The 15250-nt window shown below is 37.5% G+C and overlaps 1 protein-coding gene across 1 annotated transcript in view; it reads right to left on the bottom strand.

Annotated features, from left to right (window-relative positions):
• The window catches only part of mtmr14 (myotubularin related protein 14), a 48919-nt gene that overhangs the window by 29139 nt on the left and 4530 nt on the right, over positions 1-15250 (bottom strand). Inside the window, exons 2-7 of the mRNA XM_062037831.1 lie at positions 13113-13261; positions 10699-10807; positions 7027-7102; positions 5262-5322; positions 4509-4631; positions 1484-1557 (exon numbers count right to left, since the gene is read on the bottom strand). Of these exons, the coding sequence (XP_061893815.1) occupies positions 1484-1557; positions 4509-4631; positions 5262-5322; positions 7027-7102; positions 10699-10807; positions 13113-13261 (592 nt within the window). The remainder of the gene's footprint in view (positions 1-1483; positions 1558-4508; positions 4632-5261; positions 5323-7026; positions 7103-10698; positions 10808-13112; positions 13262-15250) is intronic.

Below are 15250 nucleotides of genomic sequence, written 5' to 3'. Positions count from 1 at the left end.
ACAAACATTACTCTTCATCAATCTTGATCCAACTTTCTCTGATTGCTGTTGTCAGATCAGCTTTGTAAGTTGGAGTCTTGACATTCACCATTTTCTTCAATTTACAACCCTACATTTTCAATTGGATTGAGAGCCGGACTATTTCACCTTATGTATCTTTCTTCAAGGAAAGTTTGCTTTTAATGAAGCTGTAATGACAGTCATCTCCACAGTGCCATCACCTGACATACAGCTCCATATTATCAATGACTGTGGAAATGTGCATGTTTTCTTCAGGCAGTCGTCTTCAAAAATCTCATTGCAACGGCACCAAACAAAAGTTCCAGCATCATCACCTTGCCCAATGCAGATTTGCCATTCTTCACTGAATATCACTTTCATCTAGTCATCCATTGTCCACGATTACTTTACTTTAGCACAGGGGTGTCAAACCTAAGGTCCGAGGGCCGTATCAGGCCCGCAAACAGCTTGTATCCGGCCCGTGGGATGAGTTTGCTAAGTATAAATATTAACCTGAAATTTTTGAATGAAAGAAACAGCTGTTTTAAATGTGCCACTGGATGTCTCAATAGCAATTCTTTGTATCTTTGTAGAGGATGCTACATATGTACAAAATAACCACACGATGTTAGTACATCAGTCGAGGCAAATGATCAAACTACATAAATAACATCCTGTAATTTGATTTTGATATCATTTTTGAATCTTGATAGATTGAAAAATAACACCAATGAGTTGACTGATGAACATTATCACATAATTTATTCAGAAAATATAAATAACGACGATTTAATTATTAACCGCAACATGGTAAGTGTAAAAAAAACCCAACAACATTTGATTTGTACATTTTCAGAATGTGCTTGTTTTTTTTTTAAACAAAGAAAACAATTTGAAGTTGTCTTTATTTTTAAGTTATCGTGCTGTGATTTTACCAGTCCGGCCCACGTGGGAGTAGATTTTTCTCCATGTGGCCCCCGATCTAAAAGGAGTTTGACACCCCGGCTTTAGCCCATTGGAGTCTTTTTTTATGTTTAGGTGTTGATGACGGCTTTCGTTTAGCTTTTCTGTGTTTAAATCCCATTTTCTTTAGGTGCTTCCTTAAAGGTCAGTCACAGACGCTGATTCCAGTTTCCGCCCATTTGTTCTTCATTTGTTTTGCTGTGCATTTTCTGTTTTCAAAACATATTGCTTTAAGTTTTCTGTCTTGGCGCATGGATGTGTTCCTTGGTCTACCAATATGCTTTCATTTTGCAACCTTTTTAGAACGCTCTTTTGCATAATAGAGCGACTCCCATTGGCTCCATTGTTAGCGGACTTTTGCTAACGTTTATTTACCAGTTAGAATGCATTAAAAAAAAGAAAAACATATGTGTGCTTGTCTCACTGAGGATTGTGAATGATAGGCAAAATTCCCCTAAAAGTGCAGTTCCCCTTTGAGAGCGTACAGGAAGTTATGAATGACATTGCCTGCTTATTTTACCTGGGTAAGGCACAGAGAGCAAAGTGAAGTCTGCATAGCGTTGGGCTTTGTCTGCCTTCTCGGAAGACGTCACACTGTGGCAACATAAAAGGAGAGAAATGGCTTCATATCAATATACAATAACGATAGTTAATATCACATTTGCTGATCAAGGATTCCAGACTTGGTTCTGTAGAACGCTGTATTTGATTACTCAGAAGTTTATTCTTGTAACTTCATTTTAAGAACCACATTGCTGTAGTCATCCTGTTTGTTGTCGTTCTTCTTTTACCAGTGATGACTTGTGGAAACACAACACATGAGCATGACTACACAAGTCAGATAAACGTAAATGCTGCACTGAAAATGTGTAATTACGATGCAATTGTTCATATACAGTTGTGGTCAAAAGTTAACATACACTTGTGGCCAAACAGCTCAATTGACAAATGACATCACATGGACAAAGATAAGATCTTCTGGAGGAAAGTTCTGTGGTCAGATGAAACAAAAATTGAGCTGTTTGGCCACAATACCCAGCAATATGTTTGGAGAAGAAAAGGTGAGGCCTTTAATCCCAGGAACACCATCCTACCGTCAAGCATGGTGGTGCTAGTATTATGCTCTGGGCCTGTTTTGCTGCCAATGGAACTGGTGCTTTACAGAGAGTAAATGGGACAATGAAAAAGGAGGATTACCTCCAAATTCTTCAGGACAACCTAAAATCATCAGCCCGGAGGTTGGGTCTTGGGCGCAGTTGGGTGTTCCAACAGGACAATGACTCCAAACACACGTCAAAAGTGGTAAAGGAATGGCTAAACCAGGGTAGAATTAAGGTTTTAGAATGGCCTTCCCAAAGTCCTGACTTAAACGTGTGGACAATGCTGAAGAAACAAGTCCATGTCAGAAAACCAACACATTTAGCTGAACTTCACCAATTTTGTCAAGAGGAGTGGTCAAAAATTCAACCAGAAGCTTGTGGATGGCTACCAAAAGTGCCTTATTGCAGGTAAACTTGCCAAGGGACATGTAAGCAAATATTAACATTGCTGTATGTATACTTTTGACCCAGCACATTTGGTCACATTTTCAGTAGACCCATAATAAATTCATAAAAGAACCAAACTTCATGAATGTTTTTTGTGACCAACAATTATGTGCTCCAATCACTCTATCACAAAAAAATAAAGAGTTGTAGAAATTATTGGAAACTCAAGACATTATGTTCTTTACAAGTGTATGTCAACTTGTGATCGCGACTGTAGGTTTAGAAAAGATGGTAACTTTTAGAAGGGAATTCTGTAAAAAACTAAACTTTTTGGAAAGTTCAAAGCGGAGTGGTACATCAGGATACGAGTGCCCCGGCTTACGTTAGCTCGTATCCCTAAAAACTAATTGTTAAGGGAATGTCACTGTGAACCCTATAAGAAAAAGTGCGCGTGTGACGTGGAGCTTTGTGCGCAGGCGAGTCACTCCACCGACCAATTCTGATCACATTTTACGTCACACTTTTTTGTAATGTGAACAGCTCCATAAAAAGATCAGATTGAACAAATAATGGGAATTGGGCATAATGTTCTGCAGTGTGAATGTACCCAAACAGTGTGAAAAATGTGACATGTTGGCATTAGAAGGCAAGCATACACCTGTATACAGTGCTTGACTTTACCCACATTCTTTTATGTTACAGCAGGAGTGCCTATTACGTCGGTCGCGAGCTACCAATCGATGGCGAGGGTGTGTCAGTCGATCTCCAGCCAGGCATTAAAAAAATAGACATAAAAATGAGCGATCATCAATCTTCACCAAGACGTCATTATCGTCACTTGATTGACATTCACGGCACCCGAGGGTCTTGTGAGATGGCGCACCTGAAGGACTCTCAGAACATGGGAACCAAAATTATCTGATTGAACTCTTTGGCGTGAATGCCAGGCGTCATGTTTGGAGGAAACCAGGCACCACTCATCACCAGGCCAATAGCATCCCTATAGTGAAGTATGGTGGTGGCAGCATCATGGTGTGGGGATGGTTTTCAGCGGCAGACTAGTCAGGATAAAGGGAAAGATGCATGCAGCAATGTATAGAGACATTCTGGATGAAAACCTGCTCCTGAACTTGTACTGGGGCGACAGTTCATCTTTCAGCAGGGCAACGACCCAAAGTACCCAGCCAAGATATGAAAATAACGGCTTTAGGACAACTCTTTACAGAGTCCTTGAGTGGCCCAGCCACAGCACAGACCTAAATCCGTTTGAACATCTTTGGAGAGATCGGCAAATGGCTGCGCAACGACGTTTCCCATTTAACCCGATGGAGCTTGGGTAGGTGTTGCAAAGAGGAATGGGCGAAAGGGCCAAAAGATGCCAAGCTTGTGGCATCATATTCCAAAAGACTTGAGGCTGTATTTGCTGCCAAACGTGCATCAACAAAAGCTGTGAATACTTATGTAAATGTATTTTTTTTAGAGTGTTATTTTTAGCACACACACACACACGGTAGACTACTTGTTATCGTATTTTTTTATATACTATGTTTGAATTTTGTTTGTTAATTTACTGCTTTAGGTGAGAACCTTGCATACGCCTTTTTGGGTTTCTTTTGTCACCTGCACTTATTTCTTATTACGTATTTCTCATTACTTGTCTCTGTTTTTTTACATTTTTACAATGTTACCTTTTGTACTGTTTATATTGTGCGAATAAATAAATACAAAAAATCTAATAAATAATACATTTGCAAAAATTTCTAAAAAATAAAAGTTTTACATTATTATTAAGGGGTATTGTATTTAGAATTTTGAGGAGAAAAATGAATGTATTCCATATTGGAATAGGGCTGTAACAAAATAAAAGGAGGAAAAAGTGAAGCACTACGAATACTTTCCGGATGCACTGCAGCTGGCCATGTAGTGTGTGTGTGTGTGTGTGTGTGTGTGTGTGTGTGTGTGTGTGTGTGTGTGTGTGTGTGTGTGTGTGTGAGTAAGTGTTGCACACATTGTGCACTGTGCCAAACATATGATACACATGTGGGAATTCTTTCTTACTTTAGGCCAAACTTAACCTTCTTATTCTCCACCATGAGGTCGCAGATGTAGCCAACTGACAGGTAGCGCAGCAGCTTGATGTCGTGACCTCTGACCTTGTCAAAGAGCTGGGAGTCCCCGTTCCTGAAGACGAGGAAAGACGTGTGTGACGTGCATCAGTGTGACTAGCAGCTTCCTGGAATAATAACAATAATACTGTGGAACGTGTTTATGTCCACACACATCACACCATATGCGTCGACATAAACGGTTGTTGCCAAAACCAAAACATTCACTTGTGACTTTGTCTAGACATAATGACAATGAGTTCTATTAAAGTGTTTTTCTTGACATGTTTCTCCATGTATTTTCATATTTTAAGCTTTTTATGGGATGTTTCGACTTCAGTGATAATAAAGTTAGTTAGTTATGGTACATGCGCAAAATCTTTCATCGAAAATAAATGTTGTTACTTGTTAGTTGCCATGCTTTTATTTTGCACTAAACAGGAAGTGAGTGTTTGCATGTTGTAACGTTGAATATTTACACAGAACCGGTAGTTATGTTGCTGCTTAGAGATAATGATGAAGTCACTAATTAATGGACCATTTTTTCATTGACTCTCACATTTTATGTCGACATAAGTGGTGGACCATGTATGCCGACGTCGATTAAAGCGGGTACTTTTTAAGACAAGATGGAGCAGGACTTGGTGAGTTTCACATAGACGGGTTGTCGACATAAGCGTGTTCCACTGTATATTGTTTTGTTTACCTGACGGCGCTCTCATCCTGAGGAACCTCCTCTGACTCCGCCCATGTATCATCACTACCTCCTACAGAATATACATGAAACACGTTAGTCAGTATACAGAAGAAATACAAGTGTGTGTGTATGTATGTATGTATGTATGTATGTATGTATATATATATATATATATATATATATATATATATATATATATATATATATATATATATATATATATATATATTTAAAGATATCTATCTATATATATATAGATAGATATCTTTTTATATATATATATATATATATATATATATATATATATATATATATATATATATATATATATATATATAAAGATATCTATATATATATATATATGTATATATATATATACATAAAATATGAAGTACATAATTGTTATGTGCATTTTTAAGAAGAAAGGAGAAATGTCATTGGAAAAATCATTGTTTATTTCCCCTGAAAGTCGCATTGAGGCTAGAAAAGTATTTTTTTTCGATTACTTGATTAAATGAAAACATTTATCTATAGATTTCTCTATTACTAAAACAGTAGCTGCAGCCCTACATTGTATATGTGAGTGTGACAGAGTGGATGAACTTGGTACTTGGGTGGTATTTATGTTGTTACAAAATGCCATTTTATTTGAATTGTATATGTCATGCGCTTGTGACAGTTTTGTTGGAGATCAAATAAGAGCTGCACAACTTTAAGAAAAAACCTAATTGCGATTTTTTTCTCCAAAATTGCGATTGCGATTCGATTATTGATTTTATATTTTACACATAAAAATGCATACAACTGCAAAAATAATGAGCAAAGGAATACTTTTAGACTGTCAATCAACATCTTCTTGACTCAAGGTGCCAAACATCAGAACAATATGCAATAATTTACTTTCAAAAATATTAGGCTGTATGCAGACAGTTTGAGCTTTTGTCTACATCAAGCTTTTCAACTAAATAAATATTTGATTTAAACTATACAGTGATGATAAGGTCATGTAATCATAATATAAAATAATTCAAGTAACCATTTAAAAGGATATAAACTTGTATTTTCCATTACTGTAGAAATGTTTACCTTTGTACTGTCATTGAAAAGTAACTTAACTTTTGTTATCCTAAATGAATAGAAAAAAATGGACTAATTTATGTAAGCAAAAATGTAACCTGAAGAGATACTGAACATCTTAAAAGTGCTTTTTTTTTTCCCAGATGGAAAAATTAGGTCGGACGATGTCTTTTTCTTCATTGCTATCACGTGATCGCAACGGTATTTTCGCTCATTCGTCTGTGTAGATGGGCTCCTAGCACCCATCCGATTTAAAGCTGGAATATTCCCACAACAAGACATTTGGCTTTATAATCTTTTTCCTCTTCATTTGGGTTATTTTTGCAGCACGTCGTCTAAACGGTGAGTCGCAATTCTGATTGGCCAACATGTCTGTCACTCAAATGCCGAGAAAAAAACAAAACCTCAACCGCACTAATTAAAACCTTAATGTCGATTCGGTTTTGATTCATCGTGCAGCCCAAGTTCAGACACATTTTCAACATAAATAAATACATCTGGTATTATAACCATACAATATCATACCACCAGAAAATTAATTTAATACAACATTTTTAGAAAAATAAGAATATGACAAGTAGAAAGAAATGGGGGGACTTACTACATTAACAAACTATCATCATGTTGATATTTACGTGTCAAAAAAGAAGAACCCATTTGTGTTATTTATGTGTGTGTGTGTGTGAGTGCGTGTTACCAGAGAATATGTAGTTATATCCTGTGCGTCCATAGAGCTCCCCCCAGCCTGCCAGAGTAGATGAACGACAAATATGCTGCAGGGAGAAAAGACAGGAACTAAAAACACAATCAAACATATTGGAAAATGTGCTTTTCTTTCTGTAGATGCGACTCATAACATTGGTGTTTCATATATTTTTTACATCATTTTAGGTTCATTGAATAGACTAAATAAGACTGGTGGAAGTATTTCTTGCCAGGAGCTTTAGCTTTTCAGATAAATGCACTTTACAACAGATGTACCTTCTTGGAGACAGAATGAAGGTTTTGGGTAGCAATTAGAGATGTCCGATAATGGCTTTTTTGCCGATATCCGATATTGTCCAACTCTTAATTACCGATTCTGATATCAACCGATACCGAGATATACAGTCGTGGAATTAACACATTATTATGCCTAGATTTGTTGTGATGCCCCGCTGGATGCATTAAACAATGTAACAAGGTTTTCCAAAATAAATCAACTCAAGTTATGGAAAAAAATGCCAACATGGCACTGCCATATTTATTATTGAAGTCACAAAGTGCATTATTTTTTTAACATGCCTCAAAACAGCAGGTTGGAATTTGGGAAATGCTCTCCCTGAGAGAGCATGAGGAGGTTGAGGTGGGCGGGGTTGGGTTGAGGTGGTGTGTGTGTGTGGGGGGGGGAGGAGGGGGTATTGTAGCGTCCTGGAAGAGTTGGTGCTGCAAGGGGTTCTGGGTATTTGTTCTGTTGTGTTTATGTTGTGTTACGGTGCAGATGTTCTCCCGAAATGTGTGTCATTCTTGTTTGGTGTGGGTTCACAGTGTGGCGCATATTTGTAACAGTGTTAAAGTTCTTTATACCGCTACCCTCAGTGTGTGAAAAGCCGTAGATATTATGTGATTGGTCCGGCACGCAAAGGCAGTGCCTTTAAGGTACGCCTCCAATATTGTTGTCTGGGAGAAATTCTGGAAAATCGGGAGGGTTAGCAAGTATGACTGGGAGACGCAACTGCTCTGTACTTGTACCTACGTCCGTGTACCACTCCGTACAGCGGCGTTTTAAAAAGTCATACATTTTACTTTTTGAAACTGATACCGATAATTTCCGATATTACATTTTAAAGCATTTATCGGCCGATAATGCCGACATCTCTAGTAGCAATGTTTGTGGGGGTGTGTCTGCAGGCTTGTAGGGAGGTGTCGGGCATGTGTGCATGGGCAGGGGTCTGTCTTATACATACAGGAAGTATTTAAAGGACTGGCATGTGCCTGTGCAGGGAGGAAAAAGGAAGTAAATAGGAGAGAGGAAGGAATAAATTGCCATATTTTTGATGAATGCTATAATTCACGCTTACATATATCCCATTGTCCACACTGCCTTATGTAACACAAAAGGAGTGTTCTCATAAATACACAAAACACAGTCGGGATCTCTGCATTTTTGTACAGCAAGCGTGTCATACAAGCTCCAAGAATTAATTTCCACCTCTCAGCGACCAGAAGGAAAGGTTGGTCGCAACATACCTCTAACGTTTTCATGTAAGAAGAGTTAGCAACAATATTCTATATCAGGGCTGTCTAACTATAAAATGTGCAATCAAAGGGTTAGTTATAAGTGGAAGACAGTAAATGTAATGCCAAATAAATAACTACACACATGTTGAATAACTGTTAGTATATTTATGACTTATTCAAATTATGTTCCAAACATAACATGCATGGTGTGTGATGACTAGATAACTATAATTTGTAGTGTGGAATGTTGGAAAAGGTTTGATTAAGTGAAATTAGCCAAACAGAGAACAATGGTAGGTATAAAAAAAACACTAACATATTTATTATTAACCATCTGGAATGTACCTATGCTGTCTTTAATTGAAAGTGGAGCGGTACATTTTTTTTGGCGACCTACAGTGGCCACAATAAGTTGATGCAGTTAAGTTGAATAATGCAGACACGTTTGTTACTGGATACTTTCTGATATGCTTATGTGGAAGTAACATGCAACTATAATTATTTGATACTTGTTCATATTGACACATTTTAGACTGCAATACCCCTTATAACATACACTATATTGCCAAAAGTGTTTGGCCACTCATCCAAATGATGAGAATCAGGTGTCCTAATCACTTGGCCCGGTGTATCAAATCAAGCACTTAGGCATGAAGACTGTTTCTACAAACATTTGTGAAAGAATGGGCCGCTCTCAGTGATTTCCAGCGTGGAACTGTCATAGGATGCCACCTGTGCAACAAATCCAGTCGTGAAGTTTTCTTGCCCTTAAATATTCCAAAGTCAACTTCATTATAAGAAAATTGAAGTTTGTGAACAACAGCAACTCAGCCACCAAGTGGTAGGCCACGTAAACTGAGAGAGGGGTCAGTGGATGCTGAAGCGCATAGTGCAAAGACTTTCTGCACAGTCAGTTGCTACAGAGCTCCAAACTTCATGTGACCTTCCAATTAGCCCACGTACAGTACGCAGAGAGCTTCATGGAATGGGTTTCCATGGCTGAGCAGCTGCATCTGAGCCATACATCACCACCTTCTCTGGACTGATGAATCACGCTTTTCCATCTGGCAATCTGATGGACCAGTCTGGGTTTGGAGGTTGCCAGGAGAACGCTACATTTTGGACTGCATTGTGCCAAGTGTGAAATTTGGTGGAAGAGGAATTATGGTGTGGGGTTGTTCTTTCAGGAGTTGGGCTTGGCCCCTTAGTTCCAGTGAAAGGAACTTTGAATGCTCCAGGATACCAAAACATTTTGGACAATTCCATGGGATGGCACTTCAAGTTCATAGTGGTTAGAGTGTCCGCCCTGAGATCGGTAGGTTGGAGTTTAAATCCCAGCCGAGTCATACCAAAGACTATAAAAATGGGACCCATAACCTCCCTGCTTGGCACTCAGCATCAAGGGTTGGAGTTGGGGGTTAAATCACCAAAATGATTCCCGGGCGCGGTGCCGCTGCTGCCCACTGCTCCCCAAGGGGATGGGACAAATGCAGAGGACAAATTTCACCACATCTAGTGTGTGTGTGACAATCATTGGTACTTTAATCTTTAATGTGAGTAAAGGCAGGTGGCCAAAAAATGTTGGCAATATAGAGTATGTCTAGCTGTTGTGTAGCTGCTAGCTCATAGTAGCTTATAGCCTACCATGTTTACCTTTTGTAAATGACTTAACTAAAATACAAGAAAAGACCAACGTTGGGTGCTAATTAGAGGACGTTTAGCTGACAACTAAACAAATGAGCTATTATGGCTACCACATTAGTTATTATTAAGTATATTTGCTTCGATGGTTAAAAATGTTCAGTTATGTGCATATAATATACAGACATGAAGTTTATTTCATTAAATGACAAAATAAAAACATCTTGTAGTTGTGTATTTCACATAAAAAAGTATGCAGCTTGTGTACATTTCAAAGTACACAATAAAAGTTTGTGTTCTCTGACAGATTGTTCAATACGTCAGTCCATACTCTACACTTCCTGTTCATAAACACATTCTAATGGAACCTGTTGGGAGAAGGGATTGCCCTCATTTTGTGCCCATATTTATGTGTATGGTCGATTATGCATTATGAATGTGGAATCCTAACTTCCTGTGTGTGGTTTTGGCAAAGTTCCTAGAAAGCGTCAGGAGTGTGCAGTCGTACCTTGCCATTGTAGAGAATGACTGGACAGACGAACCTCCCCCTGCAGCGAGCCAGCTTACTGCGATTCACCAAATCTTGCAGTTTACTGATCTGCACTGCACTCTCAAACCTACAAACATATGGAATCAGAATCAGCTTTATTGGCCAGGTATTTTTAACCTCGACAGACTGTGTTCTTTGTTCAATGTAAACAATAAATATTAACGATTAACTAAAAATATAAACAAGTACTTAAATATTAATGTGCAAGGCTCACAAATAATAGAGGTAAAATTGCGCAAAAGCAAAAAGATGATGCAGCGAACATGAGTAAGTACATTCAAAGTGATGGATTAGTTAGAGTTATTTCACAGCATTAATTAAAATGTATTTATTTACAATTTGTTCAACCAATCTTTCCCAACAAGAATGTTCAATTTAGGAAAACTTCCATTATATTTCCTAAGAGTCAGTGGTGAGTAGTCATATTTGATTTATTTTTAAATATTTATTATTTTGTACTGCTATTATCCATCCATCCTTTTTCTACCGCTTGTCCCTTTTGATTATATATTGTTCATATTTAATTACTGTTATTTCTGACAGGAATAAACAACACATTAACAGTGTTGGTGTTAACACACTTTTTGTGTCTTTTTACGCATTGACGCGCGGATTTTTTTTTTTTTTACCGCCCGGTTGGCTTGTTTTTTTTAAATTTGATCGATTATTGCTTTCCGCTGGTGTTTTGTTTTGTTTCTATTTGCCGGGTCAAATGATTAATTATTATTAATTATTGGTCGACTTCAAAGTAATTAGCTTTCCAGTACAATTTCTTAAATTTGGATTCGCCAAAAGTTATATCAATGACAAATACTGCCTCAGTTTGCACTCGGACAACTTTACCGCGAGGGGCTGTCAAAATAAAGACTTCATGGTAAACACTAAGGTGAGTGTAAATTCAACCTTTTTAACTTCATCCTGTGCCATGTCTCCAGTAAATGAGTTTTTTTAGTCATTGTGAGTTGATGGAAACTTCACTTTTATCTACATACAAAGCTTTTTTTTTTTTTAGTTTAAAACTGTCATTGCACAAAACATAATATTGAATCAAAATCAATATTTTTATGAATTATTGACCTATCCAAGTATTCAAGGCTCCGATTACTTCACATCAAATATTCCACTTTGAAAAATATTTTTTGTGGAAAATTTTGCATATGTTGTGTGTTTGCCATAAAAAAACAGTTTTCTTTGATACAAAGGGCAGAAAAGTGAAGTGAAGTGAATTACATTTATATAGCGCTTTTTCTCAAGTGACTCAAAGCGCTTTACATAGTGAAACCCAATATCTAAGTTACATTTAAACCAGTGTGGGTGGCACTGGGAGCAGGTGGGTAAAGTGTCTTGCCCAAGGACACAACGGCAGTGACTAGGATGGCGGAAGCGGGGATCGAACCTGCAACCCTCAAGTTGCTGGCACGGCCGCTCCACCAACCGAGCTATACCGCCCACAAAACAAACAAACAAAAAAACTATTAAAAAAATAAAAATAAAAACTTAGAATTTAGGGATAGATCTGAAGTTGATGTAGACTCTAGAGATTTAAACGTTAAATAATCGTCATTATCATCATTTCATGACCGAAGCAAAAAACTTTTTACACTTTTATACTGAAATAAATACACCTACAACTTCTTAAATACAAATATAGAAAAAAACTATTGGCAGCAGTAAAGTTTAGATCCTTGAAGGAAAGAAGAAAGTGAATGAATGTTTATAACTGAATACATTTACATATGCATAAAAATGTGTTTACTTTTGTATTATTTTTTTCATGAATTAAGTAACATTTATGACAACCTTTTTCCAAAACACAATATAAAGTGTGAGATACAACAGGATAATGCATACATTTATCATTTGTTTTCAAAACGCTTACAAAAAAGTGGGACCCCAAAAATTTACCGTGGGACCCCATTTTTATGACTTGATGGGGTCCTTGGGACCCCATTCTGAAAATTCCTAGCGCTAAAACACTGCATCAACATCTCTAAGGAATATGTGATTTCATACATTTTCTGTTGTGGAATGAATCAATACATAATTGCTCAGACGACACGTACAATCAAAGTCTCTAATCGTTGCATAACTATTACGCACATGTCCATCTTCATCTTAGCAGCCAATGAGGACGGTGCAAACACTCTTATCAAGCTAGAACATCAGGTAGAAACACAGACATAGATTATGTGTAATCATTGCTCCTTGTTATGATGATGTGCTTGAAAAGAAGTTGACCTTTGCACTCTGCAGCACAAGCGAGTGTAAAGAGTGAGTGAGGAACACAAACAAGAGGTAAATGATAAGGGAATGACCTACTTTTCCTACACATGAAGGTGATCACAACACACAGGTACACAGTCAAGTGGTACCTGTCACGGTCCAGTTCGGTGCATTCGTACTCCAGGAAGACGATCTGTCGCGGGTAATGACCACAAACTTCTCCGTTTGTGTTGTGGATGACACTGTACTTGTAATCTTTGGCAAACAACTCCAAACAACGCTTTTCAATGGCCTCCATCTGAAAAGAAATGTACCGGTATGCTTTATTCATGGTCTACTAGTGTTGTCCCGATACCAATATTTTGATACCGGTACCAAAATTTATTTAGATACTTTTTGGTACTTTTCTAAATAAAGGGGACCACAAAAAATTGCAATATTGGCTTTATTTTAACAAAAAATCTTAGGGTACATTAAACATATGTTTCTTATTGCAAGTTTGTCCTTAAATAAAATAGTGAACATACTAGACAACTTGTCTTTTAGTAGTAAGTCAACAAACAAAGACTCTTGATTAGTACATATTGTGTCATTTATCATTCTATTATTTTGTCAACATTATTAAGGACAAGTGGTAGAAAAGGAATTATTAATCTACTTGTTCATTTACTGTTAATATCTGCTTACTTTCTCTTTTAACATGTTCTATCTACACTTCTGTTAAAATGTAATAATCACTTATTCTTCTGTTTGGATGCTTTTCATTAGTTTTGGATGATACCACAAATTTGGGTATCAATCCAATACCAAGTCGTTACAGGATCATACATTGGTCATATTCAAAGTCCTCATGTGTCCAGGGACGTATTTCCTGAGCTTATAAACAGAATACACAATTTAAAAAAAACAAAAGATGTTGTGATGCCAAAACATATCGATGTAATCATAGTAGTATCGACTAGATACGCTCCTGCACTTGGTATCATTACAGTGGATGTTAGGTGTAGATCCACCAATAGCGTTTGTTTACATTTTGACATTGGTGAGCTACGGTGTGTAGTGAAGCATGTTTAGCTATTCCTTGTCCTGCAGTGATAATAATACTTGTCAGAAACGTACTTTATTTGTCACCATGGAGACAAGGATTAGTGATTTAGAAGTAGCTAAAACACTGCAGACTGCGGATGGACTTAGTCGCTAGCTAGCTAGTCATGTCTTAAAGCACCTCTTCCTGAGGGCGTTTCAGTGTTATAACTTCACCTTTATCTTTACTTTTTAAGCCAAAATGCGTCCGTTCTCCCTTTTCTGTCTACACACTGTGTCTGCTTGCAAGTACTCCGAGATTTTGCGCTGCCAAACATGCTCGTCTGCTCGTAAAACCAACAATGTCACGACGTGACGACGACGGGGGACCGGTACTTTTTAGAGACGGTATAGTACCGAATATGATTCATTGGTATGGCGGTACTATACTAATACCGGTATACCGTACAACCCTATGGTCTACCAACTCAGCATATGGACCTGATCATAAATATTACATTTATACGTGTCAATGGACAACATTTAATTCTGAGGAGAATAATGTCCAAAACAAACTTGTATTTTGTAAAGTGAGAATAAACATTCAAATATGAAGATATAAAGAATCCACTGTCCCGGTCTGCTTCAACACATTGAGTTCCTAAGTGACGTAAAGGAACAGTTTAGGAGTGCTTGTCATGTGACAATCATGTGAGAATAACAGTGTGTCATTTAAACTTCATTATTTATATGACCATTGAAGTTCCTTTTAAATCCATGAAACCATGGTAATTATGGGTGCACAACAACATCTGATGGATCATTATCGTCCTAATGATGTCATACTGATGAATCCAAAAGTATTTTCTCGTACACTTCCAAGAAGATTATTGTAAACAAACATGGCGTCGATCATGCGGGTTTGTTGCAGCTTCTTTAGCAGCAGGCCTCTTCGCAGGCTTTCAAAACACCGTTGTGGCGATGCTGGCATTTTAGGTTGTTGATAAGATTCGATGTGTTCAAACTCAATGAGCTTTTTTTTCCCCTTGCGGAATGTTTGCAGATTATTTTGGTGCAAATAGCTAATAAGATGGTACCACTTGTCAACATCATGTTTGTTTACAACAAGCTCAGGGGAAGTTTATAACCTCTTTGAAAATGAGTGCTTGATTTACTTGTCCTAACTAGTCGTCCTTTGTTTATCGCTGTTAATTGGTTCCCGACACGACCGCGATAAATGGATTCCTGCGACATAGTAATCATT

Source organism: Entelurus aequoreus, linkage group LG26, assembly GCF_033978785.1.
Source record: "Entelurus aequoreus isolate RoL-2023_Sb linkage group LG26, RoL_Eaeq_v1.1, whole genome shotgun sequence".
Lineage (NCBI taxonomy): Eukaryota > Metazoa > Chordata > Actinopteri > Syngnathiformes > Syngnathidae > Entelurus > Entelurus aequoreus.
This window is presented reverse-complemented; position numbering and strand designations above follow the sequence as displayed.